General features: G+C 36.2%; 1 protein-coding gene across 1 annotated transcript in view; it reads right to left on the reverse strand.

Moving 5' to 3' along the window:
• Positions 1–2,499: 2,499 nt before the first annotated feature.
• The window catches only part of LOC134845907 (WD repeat-containing protein 81-like), a 70,251-nt gene continuing 57,063 nt past the window's right edge, over positions 2,500–15,687 (reverse strand). The window contains exons 13-20 of the mRNA XM_063863034.1: positions 14,385–14,450; positions 13,685–13,883; positions 12,730–13,000; positions 9,462–9,631; positions 6,875–7,064; positions 6,213–6,336; positions 4,580–4,695; positions 2,500–2,758 (exon numbers count right to left, since the gene is read on the reverse strand). Of these exons, the coding sequence (XP_063719104.1) occupies positions 2,618–2,758; positions 4,580–4,695; positions 6,213–6,336; positions 6,875–7,064; positions 9,462–9,631; positions 12,730–13,000; positions 13,685–13,883; positions 14,385–14,450 (1,277 nt within the window). The 3' untranslated portion in view covers positions 2,500–2,617. The remainder of the gene's footprint in view (positions 2,759–4,579; positions 4,696–6,212; positions 6,337–6,874; positions 7,065–9,461; positions 9,632–12,729; positions 13,001–13,684; positions 13,884–14,384; positions 14,451–15,687) is intronic.

The following is a 15,687-nucleotide window of genomic DNA, read 5'->3' on the forward strand; positions in this document are numbered from 1 at the left end:
TATTTTCGTGCGTTCGTATTTGAATAACTCAATATTTTAAAGATTCACAAATTAACAATTTGAATTAAATTTATTCTCTGAAAATTGTTCGAAGCTCGAAATGAAATGGAGAACTCAATATGTGGCACTCAAAGCTAAATTTCTATAAATTAAAATAGGAGGGGTGCAGTCAACAAGATCCAGAATGATGAAGAAAAAACTTTCTTAAAATTTTAGCAAAATTAAACGGTGCAATTTATTTTGCGAAATTCGGGCCTCTAATTTTTGGCTTTCGTAATTATTCAAAAATTACACTGTAACTCTGGGTTCAATCGCAGGCAAAACTTTATCAAAGTGAGCTAAACGTTTAAAAATTGTTTTTAAAAAATTGGTATTTTATAGTATAATGACATTTTTTGGCAATCTAACGAAAATAAACTTTTTTATACGTGATAGAAAAGATTATAATTTTTTTAAAAACTTTGTAAGGCTATATAAAAGACAAGCTTCTACAGAAATTCTGGCAGTAGAAAGCTGAACACAGGCGGTCCTACAATTCATAAAACAGAGATGAAGCTGCAATTCGCAAATAAAAGCGAAAACGACAAGAAATACTTTTAAAATAGTCACAAAAGAGAAAAAGGTAAAAAATAAAAGTAATGGGTTATAGTAAAAAATGATCTCTACGGAAATCTAATCTGTCTTCGAACTTCAAATACTCAAGTCGACTTTGATCCTAAACTGTAACATTGAGGCTTGCAGAAACCAAACACAAGACACTGCTAAATTGGAGAATATATGGCAGAGTGCTGAGTTAAATTATCCGGACAATACGAACGAATTTTAAATTTCCAGTTCTTTTCAAAATGAGTTGCTTAAAATTTCACCAGAAATAATATGGTGTAATTTTTTTAAGCGAAATTCGGACCAAACATTTTACTCCAATTTTTGGCTTTTTTGAATTCACACATTGGCGAAGCTGCAGTTCGCAAACACTTGAGAGAACACTACAACAAAAAACAGCTTTAAATTGAAAAGAAAAATTAGAAATAAGCCTTGAATTAGAAAAACTTTGGTAAGTATCGGATTCGAAATAGCGACCTCGAGATTTGGAGCCTCGCTAGCGTAAAAAATACTGCGAGATATATTGAGTTGGAAAATTTCTGAAATCGAGTTTTTATTGGGAACTGATATTTGAAGGAAATAACTCTTTTCGGTTCATTTGAACAATTAGAACTGCATCAAGAACGTTAAATTATAACTTATGGAATGTCAAAGCACAGGCTACTATAACACTCGTATTAGCACAGGTCGTACTCAAACACTACCTCAAGTTCGCAGGTGTTAACAAGATTTACGCGGAAATTACCAATTTATTTCATGGAAAAATTTCATCAAAAGAAGCCTCTTACACATAAAAACAAAGTTCTAGCAAGATAAAATTTCCAAAAATCTGTGAAAGGGAATATATTTTTGTTTGGTAAAAAATATCAATTGTATTCCATAAAAATAAAAAAAATTCGCGTAAAAACAATTTTCAAAAGTTTAACGCAAAGTTTGGAAAGTTTAACCTAGAATTTGCTAGTTTCAGCATAATTCTTAATTTAAAAAAGCCAAAATGACCCATTTTTGGTTTTAAAAAAATTGCACCATTTTATTTCTGATAAAATTCTAAGCAAATTTTGTTCTGTTCACTTTTTGTCTTATCTTAACCCAATTTGAGAGAAAAGCGTTGAAGTTTTCAATGTTGTTCATTTTGACCGGTTAATTTAAATCACCTTTGCATTAAACTGCCAATACTCAGCAACAAAAGTACCACCAAAATGAGCTCTTTCATTTGCGAGTTGAGTGGGAAAAAAGTGAACTTCGAAATATAACATTACGCTCGCTAGCTCGCTCAAGTAAAATACAAAAAAACGCCTGATACAGAAACTTGCAAGGACTGCGGGTTTCGACCCTAGGGTCAGTACAAAAACCTCCACTACAGAAGACGGCCTAAATCACCCAATCTTCTTCGCTCAATGAATAAGTTTTAATTGAGCGTATATAACTCATGATGTTCTAATGACGCAGAAACTTTCCACATTTTGAGTGATGAACTTGCCGGATTTAGTTGTAAGCAAGTGTAGTCGTGTTATAACTAAGTATTTCAACTGGTGCAATTAATAATAGGAAAAAATCAAATTCGTCTATTTTCTCACTTCAATTATTTTAATCAGCAAGTAAAAGACGAGTCTAAATTATTGCTTGCAGCCTGATGCATTGATGCTTATTGCTAATTTAACTGTTTCCTGGTCTATATTCGGGGTCAAAATAGCTCATAGACAAGAACTTTTTCGCTATTCATTAATTTACTGAACATAAAGTTAGCTAGCCTACGAAAAATTGATTAAAAATTTTCAAAAAGTTAGAAATAGTTCCCGTCCGAAGCATTTGGATATCATTTAACATTCTTGAACCTGAACGTCTTCTTTTCTACTTGACATCAATAAGTTGGAAAAATATTGACTATATTTATATGATGAAAATAAACATTTGGTTATAAGGGAACAATAATTTTGATTAGGCAACAATAATTTAATTTAAACTTTATGCTAGCAGTAATAACTACATGATGATAATTATTTTCTTCGCTTAATTAAGCGATTAGTCTAATAGCACCGGAGTCTGTGCCCAGCAGCATCATCCTATTGATGGGTAGAGCAGCCAGTGCGGTTATTGTGCTGTTAGCCGACAGTTGGAACAAATCCATCGGCAACTTCTCTATTCTCACATCGGACTAAAAAAAATAAGGTCAACATAATTCTTTTATTTTTTTTTAAAGTTAAGCAGTCGCAGGCCTAACACGCAGGTTAATTATTAAAGGTTATTAATCATGTCAGATGATTGAGTATTAACTTTTCATTATTCACTAGCAAGCCCATTTAAAAATTTCCGATTTAATTAAGCAAATGATTCAACAGTGCATGGCTTGAACAGGTTCGCGTAAATTGAGAATTTTTCAAGCCAGCTAATTAAGCGGTAAAACTTAAGTAAACACCTTGAATGTGCTTACAAAAAACCAATAGTTTAAAAGGAAACTATCACACCAAAATTTGAAACTTCTGAAAGTGTTTTGATCACATGAATTCCTTTGCAAAAGGAAAAATATTTTTCTGAAGTCAGCTATTCAAACGATTAAGTTTCAAAATTGAATTTGAATTGAGTGCTTAAATCGGCATGCTTGAACTCAAAAATATCTGAACCAAGCTTTAGGTTATTTGCTGGCCCGAACGGTTTTGGGAAAAACCTGGCCTTGTTTTGCGCTTCACTGCTCTCCTGCCTTATCCTTTGCTGCCCTATCTTTTGCTGCGCTGCCGTACGCTACCCTGCATTGCCCTATGTAGCGCTGCTCTGCAATCCGCTATCTTGCCTTGCCCTGCTTTGCCCTGTGCTGCCTTGTTCTGCCGTGTTGCGCTGCCCTAGGTTGCGTTAGCCAGCCTAGACTTGCACTGCCCTACCTTGTTTTGCGCTGTTCTGCCTTGCTTTGCGCTGCCCTGCCATGCTCCTACTTACCCTGCCTTGACCCTTCTTCCTCTGCCTTGCGCTTCGCTGCCTTGCCTCGGGCTACCATGTCTTCAACTGTCCTGCTTTGTCTTGTGCTGCTCTGCCGTGCTTTGCGCTGCCCTGATTCTTCGTACCTTGTCCCTTCTTCCGCTTCCCTACCTTGCCCTGCAGTACTTTGTTTGCGCTGCTCTGCCATGCTCAAATTTGCCTGGCGCTGTCCTTCATTACGCTGCCTTGCCCCTCCCCTACCTTGCGCTGCCCTGCCTTAAGCTAACTTGCCCCTCGCGATGCGCTGCCCTACCTTGTTCTGTCATCCCTGCCCTGCCTTACGCTGCCCTGTCCCTCCTTGCCTTCAGCTGCCTTGCCTTGCGCTGCCCTGCCTTACGCTGCCCTGCCCCTCCTTGCCTTGCCTAACGCTGCCCTGCCTCTCCTTGCCTTGCCTTGCACTGCCTGCCCCTCATTGTCTTGAACTGAATTGCGGTCAAAATTGTAACACAATCTGTCTAGACAATTGACCTTCCCAAGCTCGCTTTATCTTGAAATTGAAACGTATTAATCCCAATCAATTCCTTAAACGTTACGAGTGGTGAGCTATTAAAAATGGCGCCCATACCAATTGAAAACGACATACAATTAAATATGAGATTATTTCATAAGATTGCTGGGAACCATTTCTATCGAGGAGCCCCATGCAGAAAGATTGATTGATTCATATTTTGTAGAAAATAAGAAACGATTCGACTAATTAAACCAAGTGACGTTGGCACATACAGATGACTCATTTTTCGATCCAAATAACTAATGGGACGAAAATTATGTGTGCGATTATGATGATTCGGAATGTATTTTTCAATCTGATATAGTTTTGACTAGAATGATTTCGGCCAAAAGCGTTGAAAAGATAATAAAAGAACTCAAAATCAGTTAGTCAAAAAAGCAAACAGCTTTTTCAATTATTTCTCACATCATAAGCAAAACGTTTTCATTTTACAGCTGAATAACTGCTGCATGTAAGCGCCTTGAGACGGTTTTTTTTTAAAATTAAAACTCTTACACTAGAATGAGACGTGAAGGCTTTTTCGTAAGATATGAACTTGTTGGCGCCAGTGCATCCAACTAGCTGTGAGTTGCTGAACAGCTCAAACTGAGTCATGGGGGAGTCGTTGTGTTCTGAAACACCATATCATTCAACTGCCATCAACTAACATCTTGCAATTGAAACATCAACTAACATCTTGCAATTGAAACAATTCAAAATCACTTTGGTGATTTTGAATTGATAAAAATCACCAAAGAGCGATAACTATATGGTACAAAGCTTTTTAGCATTTTAAAAAGCAACTTTGGGAAGTCCCTAGCGCCAGAAGGACTGAATTCACGAAAACTATGTTAGTAAATCATAATCAGGGGTGGCTCTAGGATATCCTCGATGGGGAGGAAGATTTTGAAAGAAAAATTTCAAAAATTTTGTCGACCTTTTTTTTTTAGGTCGACCGTATTGATTTTCCGAGCCCTAAGCCCTATAAAAACTCTGTTTTGGCCAAATTTTCTGCGACAGAGACAAAAGTTTGAAGAAAAAAACGCCAAAAAGGTGTTTTTAGGCACTTTTTGGAAAATTTTGGCCAAAAATTGCATTTTTTCGGCGTACTGCCCCCTCAAATTAGTATATATTGGCACCAAAGGGTTCGCCACCAAAAATGAATATCTCAAAATGGTTCAAAGGTTGGGCCCTTTGGGTCGGCAGGGAGTCGAATCCCTGTTGGAGGGGGCGTCCGCCCTCTTCCTAAATCCGCCCCTGATCATAATTCAGTATTCAAAAATTTGAAAGAATCAAGCAGCAAAATCGGTCAATTTAAAATATATATTAAGTGTCATGAACATAGTTTATACTAATTTATAGGTTTTGGTGATTTTTCGCGGTATATATATATGTCCCTAAATCTTTCAAATTTAACAGAACTTTGTAATTGAGACAAATTAACCCAATTTGAGAAACCTGAATCAATAAATAATTTATTAGATCAAAAGAAGAACAAAAAATTTAATTCGAATCTAGAAGTCGTTTACGTTTTGTGTGCCATTTTTTCTTTCTTAATTGAAAAGAATAATTTGCCTTCAATTTAGCAGATGAATTTGAATAGAAAAGACAATAAAAGTATAAGCACGAAGATTCAAATTTGAGTGTAAACAATTTTAGAGGGTTTTTCCTGAAAAAAAAATCAGCAAAACCTATATAAGAGTCTCCATTACGCTCATGACTCTAAAAGTATAAATGGCCTTAAAACTATATGTTTTATAAACAATATGTAACCGACGTTTTTAAGGCAAAATTAAACCAATTTGAGAAACCTGGATCATAAAATAATTTGTTAATAGATCAATAGATTATCTAAAATAAAATCCACTATCGAATCTTAAAGTCGTTCACGCCGTTTTCGCTTTCTTAATTGGGAAGCGTTATTTGCAGTCATTTTAGCCGATGAATTTGAATTGAAAGGAAAACAAAAGTCAAACCACGAAGATTCAAATTTGAGCGTGAACAATTTGAAGACTTTTTCATGGTAAAAAATCAACACGACCTATATAAGTGTAATCACTTAGTTCATTGACATTTCATAGCACCCTAGCAACATATTGTTCACGCAACTGTAGACTAGAGTGAATTTATCTAATGTGAAATGACTAACTGTTGAAGGACGCGACTATTTTGCTCTGTTCGTCGCTGTTTTCGAAGTTCCACAGGTACAGTTTTCCATCTGCAGTCGACTGGGAAAAGAGGAAGGCGCCAGGTGAGAACGGAAGACTCTTCAGCTAAAAAAAACATCACACGCAATACGAGTACATGCAAACATCATACAAAAGATAATGCACGACACTTCTAAATTCGATCGCACTTCACATTTTGGATCTCCATTTTGAAGATGACCCGAATTAAGAACTACATTCACCCACTAGACCTTTTCCATAAGTGTTCAAATCATAATTTCTTTTCTGGAAGCTTTCAATCAAGCGCCACTATAAAATCTGTATATTCATCAAAAAAATGAGCAATAAAACAGCCAAATACAGGATGAAGAGTAAAAAGAAAATGAGCCTCAAAAAATAAAAAGCTGAGTACGGTATGTGAGCACCAGCTGCGCTATCAACGCTCTGCAGTGGCTGCTTAACTAAAATATTAGCTCCCAATAACTAATTTTAACCCAACTAGACTGAGCACAGAAAATGGAAAAAACTGATAACTTCTTCCGTTTTTGGTCACTTTATTGGTCGGAACATTCATGCTACTTGAGGAGCAGAAGGTAACTCTGGTTTGTTTTTTATTTTTGCTTGGATTCTTCCTTACACTTACCTTCGTAACTTCAGAGTCGTGTGCTTTCCATGCGGCTGGGGTCATTCCATTTCTGAAGTCGACCACGACCACCTGACCGTTAGACAGTCCAGCGGCACCCCAGACGCCCTCACTCGAGGCACAGACACTCCTCACGGCAAACGAGTGCAGAATTGGGATCTTGAAGTCCGCACACTGCTCAGTCGGGCACCTGAAACATCCATTGATGAAAACGAATAATGTTAAATTGAATACATCAAAAGTAAAAACTATATCAGATAAGATAGTACGAACATTGGCCTTTTTCTCCCGCATCCCTCGCCACCCATAGAGCTCAATTTTATAAACATAGCCAACAAACAGTTGGAAAAGAGTCAATGAATGCAAATAAACAGAAAAAAAAACACTTACCTTTTTTGGAAAAACCCTCAACTTTCGAATTTCAAAAAAACAGATGCCCTTGACCCTATTTTAACTTTTAGAACACCATATAATTAGCACTTTTTTGATAAAACAAACGCAAGTTGAGAAAACTGGATCAATTGGTAATTTTTTTATTTCGCTGGAAAATCTGAGAACTAAATTTCACTTTCGAAATTAAAGTCGATCACGTTTTTCGTGACTTTTACACTTTTGCTGTTCGATAGTGGAGTTTGCTTGCCTTCCTCTTAACAAAGGAAAAGAACTGAACTTGAAAAAAAATATTTATATGAATAACAAGGACCGCAAAAAAAACTTGAGCTTAAACAAATTTTACGACTTTTCTTTAAAAAAAAATAAAAATAGGAAAATCATCGCGAACTATATAAAATTCTGCACTACGTTCATCGACTCTTAATAAACTGGTACGATTATTAACCTTTTCCAGCCCCATCCCTCGCCTCTCATATACCTCAATTTTACGATAAAAATAATAATGTGGTTCCTGCGGAGGAGCTATCAGTGGACCTTCACAGGACTGTCGAAGGATAGTCTAGTCTATTTGAATTATCTCTAAGCATTCCAGGCTGCGCTATTTTGTTCAGCTCCTTATTGCGACTCAAGGCCGTTTTTTGCGTCTAGACCATTCACGTGGTACCACTATTGCAGCCGAAATCGGTCAGGCTGTGGTAGACCTGAAGCTAGAGCTTATTGTTGTAGCCTATTTGACTCTTGACGACATTGGGTTTGTATATTTCGGTTAATAGTAGTTTCGTTTCTTCCCTGGTCCAGGGTTATTGGCGCCCGACGGGATAAGAAGGTCATGCCTTAGCGTGGGATACTTGAACGTAGTTTTAACACTGGACTAATCTGAATCGACCTCGCGTTTAGCTGTGCGCTGGAAGTCAAGTGAGAGCTCGTGCCCTCACACTATCATTGCCACGGCAGGGCATCAAATACATGATCTGACGATCTTATGCTGTCATCATTATTTCTACAAAGTTGGAAAAGAACAGCAGTTATGCTCGATGATCACTATTCCTACGAGATGACTAATGAACATCAATTATGCTATGGTCATAAGTCCACTAGTCAAATTTCATTATTCTAACGACGCAATTATTGTAAAATTCCTTGGTTAAAGAAAATAAAAGCGAGGAGTAACTTAGCACTCTGAAACAAGGACCTTAAACACAGAGGCGAAGCAGTGCTTCGCAAACGAGGTAAACAACGACAAAAACTAGCTGTAAAAAATAAACTAAGAAAAGAAACGGTAAAAAAATAAGCCTTGAAAAATAAAAATTTGACTGCGGCGGATTCGAACTAACAACCAGGTCGCACTGCGCTATGGTCAATTTCGACTAGCACGTCCTTGCATCTGCACTATAGCCCCTTGAAAACTAGCCACCAATAAAGCAGGGCAGGTACATGATTAAGAATTGCCAATACCATGCAGCAAAATTGGCATCAGATATAAAAAAAACACAAATGTAGCAATTTGGAATTTGACTAACAAAAGCATCCACACTAACTTTGCGTAAAATAAATTGGAAAGCATGAAGCCAACACATGTACAATTTATGCATTTCAGTAAGAAATTGCCAGATATATTGAGTTGGAAAATTTCTGAAAGGGAGTATTTTATTGCACAGGTTTTTGAAACACATAGCTCTTTTCGGTTCATTTGATAATCCAAATGTATCAACTGTCTTGTTTAATACTAAATCAATTGTCAAAACTGCTTTCAAAAATCCGAACATTTGCACAAAAAGTACCACCAATACTTGCGTCTTAGGTTGGAAAAAAAGAATACTCGTACTATTATACAACTCTCGCTAAAGCTTTCAATTTTCAGACAATACAACACTGGATCCTTCCAAAGAGCCAAGAGGTGTTGAGCAGATTTAAACTCTTTTTCATAAATTTTCCAACTCATTTTTTTGCCACACAAATTCAATAACTAGAAATTATCTTGGTAATGAGTTGAGCGAGAGCTCAAAGTGGATCTTAAAAAGGCTAAATTGCTGATCTGAACATTCAGAAAACGATCAAAATGTAATTACATCAGAACTTCGAGATAGGTCATAAATGGCCGATCAAGTTTTTACACTCCCACCTCTGTAAAAAAAACACATTCTGTGCACACCATTGCATGTTATGTATAATATGATGAATAGCCCAAAAGAACCTCAAGTCAAGGAGGGCGAGAGAGGCGTCCTGTCTGGCGGCGAAGCAGAGACGAGGTCCAGCCTCACAGAGAGCCACAGCCGAAGAGGATGACTGGGAGTGCTTGGAACTGGACGAGGCGTGAGATAAGTCGATAAAACGAGACTGGGTGCCTGTCGTCGCATCCCAAATCTAAACAACTACACATTTTTAGAAACAATTATGTTCAGTTTAGTGCGAAACTTAAATGGGCATATCGGGTGCGACAGTTTGAATTTTATTGATCAGTGTGGTTATGTAGTTACACAGAGGCGAAGCTACGCTTCGGAAACGCTAGCCAGAACACGGCAAAAAGGAGCACTAGAGTTCTAGAGTTTTAAGAAACTACGACCTACTGCGATCTAGAAATTATGAGTCCCACGCACTAACCACTCAGCCACGGATGCTTAGTCTATCGCAAACACTAGTCACAAATAAAGCCAAGAACAGATGCTATGAAATTTTCAATGCTACAGATCGTGATTATAGCAAAAAAGCACAGAAGTGAACACTTGAACTTGCCAGTTAGCTTCGAAAAAAAGAAAGTTCGAACTAAAACACTAGCTACTCGCTAGAGTAAAAATGGCATCACTTATAAAAATACAAGGACGGCCGGTTACTGTGCAAGTAGCAGAATGTTCCGACCAGTCTTGAAAAAACTACTTTTTTTTTCAAATTAGTGTAGTTTCTGCATGGTGTGATAAAAGTATCTGACATAAAGATAATTTAGATATATTTGATAGCAATATAGACAAATTGGACAATAGTTTTCGTACAAAAATGAGTAGGAAAACAAAAAAAATCAAATCATTTTTTTTCTTCGAACTGATTTTTTTTCTTCCCAAAATGGCACAAGAACTCCTAAACCAATTTTACTGACGTAAAACTAAGTTTTCAAGGCTTAAATCAAGCATAAATAAGCTGCTGTAAGCCTACTCTCTCGCTTAATTCGCTCGAAATTGAAATCAAAATAAAAAAAAATTAACCAGTTTTTCTCGATAGTGAGAAAAAAAAAATTTGTAAATTTTTTAATGTCGTTCGAATCAGAGTTGAAAAGGCATCTTTTTAATTTATTGAAAACCCTTCCAAAAATTCTTGTAAAAAACAAAAAAAAGAAAATAAGAAAAAACCAAAACATACAAGAAAACAACGTTCCTACCCATTTTTCAAATGGCCGGACTAATATTAATAATACTGTTTCCGGGCAAATCTATTGTGGGTAGTTAATAAGTTACAAACCATGCCAACAAATATACTGCCTACGAGAGCACCTTTGGACAAAGTTTTTGATACTGGGTGAGAAATAAATTCTCAATGTTTGAAATTAAATTTGGGGCCGGGCTAAGAAATGAGAGACAAACAAATGACACGTCACTACAAGACGAATCGATGCAAAAATACAATAACGAGTTTTCAGTTGATAAATTTGTAAGCCCTTTGTTTTTCATCTAAAAACTTTTGTAGAAAAAAGTTAACCTCTCCAACATATTAGACAAGACAAAATTACTTTCTGTCTTCATAATTCAAGTCCCCTCATTCATTTATCAATTCCTTTCTTCGGCATAAGGATATTAGACAAGCAAACTAGACGTGACCAGAAAAAAATTATAACTAGAATTATGGGTAATTAGACGTAATTTAATTGTTCGTGTCTGAAAATTGTTCGCTGACTACAAATAATTTCTGCTCGAGCTTGCTTAAAAGTAAGTCAATTTTTCACAAGGGGCAATTGTACAACTCACTCACTTCAAAAATATTTTTATAAAATTCGGATTAGTGTTTTTTAAATCATTTATAATACATATTTTGATACGCAGTGGGATTAAATACTCTTCTTTTATCTATAAAGTTTTGTTTTATGCAATAAATTGTGTTAGCACTTAGCTTTTCGTCTTAAACTCTATCTTTGCAAAAAAATTAACGCCTATTTTCCGTTTTCTTGGAGCCGCCGAACTTGCTTTTCGTCTAAGTTTCTGTCACCCCTTTCCTATGAATAGCAATTTTGTTTACTTAGAGGCTTCCACAGTCGCTTTAGAGGCTTTACTAAGCTACCACAGTCGCTTTAGAGGCTTTACTAAGCTACCACAGTCGCACACAAACTATCTGCGCACATTTTGCCAAAATTCGAAAAAGATTGTTTCACAACTTTTAACAGTTTCATTTAATTGATTCTTAACAGATACACATATATTTTACTTTTGGATCTTTTGATTAGTCGAATAGTCAAACTGAACTGAAATCACCTGTTGGGTCTGGGTTAGTAAAATCATAAAACATCCATGAGTGAAAACATTTTGGGGCCCCCAAAATGCTCAAATAAGCACGCTAGTTCGGCCTCGTTGTCAATTGGGTAAGTACAAAAGAGAAAAAAAATACCTGTTTACTGAACAAACGCATTTAAAATTTTTCATTTTCGAAAACTTGCATAAAGTGAACTTTTAAAGTTTCGGAGTAATTATAACAGTATCTAAAAGACTCCACTAGCTACGTGCACAGTTTCCATGCTTCAGCGTTTGGTTTGCCCAAAAGTCTAATCGAAAATTTCAAAAAAAATAGCGCTATCTCGAAAACTAGAAAAATCTGGAAGGCCATATTTTTTCTCCAAAATCCTGAGCCCCCGATTGGTTTCCCGGCCGTATTTAACCAATAAGTCTAAACTTTTACAATTAGTAAATATCATGAACCAATGCAAAACTTTGAATTAAACAAGAATCTTTGAATTTCTTGTAAAACCTTGATATTTCATGAAAAGAACTAACAATTTGCATCTTCTATACCGTATCGAGAACTTTTTCAACTTTTAGTTCCAAAAAATTTCTGCAAGTAATCTCACACAAGATCGCCTTGTCAGTTTTTGAGGATTTCGGAAACTACGCACTTTGTTTAAAATAGACTCGCAGGCATTTTGTTTCAAGATTTTATTACGAATTTCAAAATTTTCTTTCGCATTACAAAAATTGGGTTAAAAACAAAAAACTACACCTCCTGTGGATAAAAAGGCCATGCTGAAGAATAGGTAATTCATAACTGCGGAGGTACTCTAGTAGTTGGCCCCTTGGTACATAATGTCTTATTTTGTCATTCTTCTTCTTCTTAAGTGCATCATAAAAGCATCAATATGTATGAATGCATATCTGTAGTTATTAGAGACTTTTCCTGAATAAAAAAAACTAAAAAACGTCAGCAAGACCTATATAAAGTAATCACTACGTTCATTACTCTTAACAAGGATAGTAAATTTGCTAACTCACGTGAATACTTCCATCACAGCTAACTACTTTCTGCAGGTAAGTCGAGTAGAATACCCCGTTCAAGCTCTTCTTGTGTAGGTGATATGTGAAGCTTGCAGTTATCGGCTTCGACTCTCCATTCACACCCAACTTCTGGTTCGCAATGGACCAAACCCGCACTGTTTGGTCTTTACCGTGAGACAAGAAGGTTGACTCGAAGTTACCCACAGGAATGAGACCCCGCACTGCACCCTGATGGCCTTCGAAGCTGTCCAATTTCACCGACATCATTCTAAAATCAATCTTACCCTTCCTCGATTACCTATCTACAAAATATGTAATGCATAAATATAACAAGTTTTTGTACGTTTTTCAGGCCAATTACGAATCCCAAGCATAATAAGATCCACGATAAGAGAAGCTGTATGCAAACATTTCGATCAGTGTTTAGTACACAATATACGAAAAAACCCAGATATATGGGGTGGCCCATTTCCAACATAAAAACTTTTCTGAGAGCAATCAGAGATTCTCGGGCAAAAAATATAATCGAGCATCAAAATCAATCTAAAACGCCCTGAGCTGTTGCTATTATTGAGCACTTATACGACTATACGTTTTAAATACAAAAACCATGATATACGATTATACGTTATACGATAGTCTGATTATATGATTATAAGTAATACAATTTTTTTCATTGTACGTCCATACACTGATTTCGCTCTTTTAAAAGCAAATAATGGCATCGAAGCAAAATCTGAGAAAATATGTCAAAAAACCATTTCCCTTGCAATCCGTCATTTTCCAATCAATGAATTGAGAGTTTCCACCTTCTATTCTGGACGCTATGTGGCTTTCTTCAATTTTTAAAATCAATTTACATATTAATTTGCTTTTTTGAAAACCAAATTTCATTCTTTGCGAAAGGTGACGATCGAAACAAATAACTATTTTAAAAAAATGCAATGCGTACCTAAAGGGATCACTTTCTTTCTCTCGTATTGTCTTGTTCCAGTAAATTCGCCAGTCACTATCCAGAATGCGGTCGGATCTGGAATAGAGTGTGTCTCTGAAGAGTGCTGATCTGGACGTTTGATTGGCAGCAGCACTGCGAGTCGGTTCAATTATGAATGCAGATGATCTCACTCTACCTCCTTGCCGCCACTCTGCGTCTGAATCACTCACAATATCACCAAAAACTATTCTCTCCAGCGGATCATATTCCACATAGCCCAACACTTGGATTGCCGAAAAATATTTGTTTCCAAATTGACGAAAACTTAGCATAACATGAGCAAAATGTCAAATTGAGAAAGCTTAAGCCAGAAACGAACGCCTGCTCAGCTGCGTGGTTTACATTCGGCACGAGAAGTATACTGCGCATGATTCAGGGTTGCGGTATTTTGTTTCAGATATGAACTACATTTTCATCCATCTGTGAGCACAACTTTTTCGGCTATCCGAGTATGTGGCTATGTGGGCACTTACTTCTTGCTTAAACACTACATAATCATAAACCACTAGTTTCTTAGCATTCAAAAAAATAGCATCGAAATCAGTTTCGTTACGAAGTTACTACGAGACCAACGCAATTAACCTTCAAAATTTGAAAACAAAATTACGTAAGATGAAATATGCCTGAGATCATTAAGACGATGACTGGGAAAACTTACACATATCTGTTTGTTCTCTGTTAGCTATCCACGAGCCAGATCGGGTCAACTCATTGGTCCTCTCCGCTGAAAACAAAAAGCAGCTGAAGAAACAAGTAGAAATACTTAAATCCAAAAATAACACAAGTCACAAAGTGCATGAAGCACAAAATGTTCGGACTGCAGCACCATTCTTAAAAATGGAAAAAGCAAGTTCAAAAAAAAAAGCTTTTATAGGATAGTTCCTACGACAGCAGACAAAAAAATACATAATCAAGCAAAAGAAAAGATCATTCACACCTTGATGGCAGGAAGAGTTAACAATCGACTAATTATTACTTTTTTCATTTTTATTATTTTTTTCTGAAAATGTCAAAACCAAGCCATACAAGTGTGCCACAGCAACTGAAACACTCAGCAGCAAGTAAGATAAGTATCACTGCAACGAAAAACAAATAGAGAAAGATAAACACAAGCTCTCGTAGTGTGTATTCGTTACTGACTGGTGAAAATAGAAACTGGATAAACTTGAGAAATTTTCCTTTTTAAAACCAAAAACTACAAAACTAAGTGGAATAAATAGGTCAATTATAAACACTTGAAATTAAAACATATCCAACAGACAGTTGGAAAAGAGTCAAGGAACGACGTGTTTTTTCCACTTAATTTTGTAATTTTTGGTTTTAGTAAGGAAAATTTCTCAATTTTATCCAAATTCTTTTTTCACCAGTCTTCCTTCAAATGAGTCAACTGACTTTTTTTGGAAACATCCCAACTGTCGAATTTCAAAGAAAAAAGATGTCCTTGGAGCTGTTTACATTTCTAGAACAATTTGAGATTATCATTTCTGTGATAAAATTAACCCAATTTGAGAAAACTAGATTCGAGAAAATTTTTATTCAGCTGGAAAATCTGAAATAAATTCCACTTTCGAAACTAGAAGTTGATCACCTTCGATTGTGGAGCTTGCTGTCATTTTACACAGAGGAGAAGCTGCGATTTGCAAACGCTAGCGAGAACACGACAAAAAGCAGCTCTATAAAGTGCAAAAGGAAAAAGTAGAAACAAGCCTCGAATTAGTAAAAATTCATCAACGTCTCGTATTCGAACCTACGATCTACAGATTATGAGTCTCACGCATTAAACACTCAGCCAGGGACGCTTAATTAACAACAAGCACTAGTCACAAATAAAGCAGAGAACAGATGCTATGCAATTTCCAATGCTACAGTAAAATTTCCATATAATTGAACACTTTCATTGAACACTTTTATTTGCAAGTTAGGTTAGGAAAAAGAAGGTTCGTACTAATACACAAATGCTC

This window comes from Symsagittifera roscoffensis, chromosome 5 (assembly GCF_963678635.1).
Source record: "Symsagittifera roscoffensis chromosome 5, txSymRosc1.1, whole genome shotgun sequence".
NCBI lineage: Eukaryota > Metazoa > Xenacoelomorpha > Acoela > Convolutidae > Symsagittifera > Symsagittifera roscoffensis.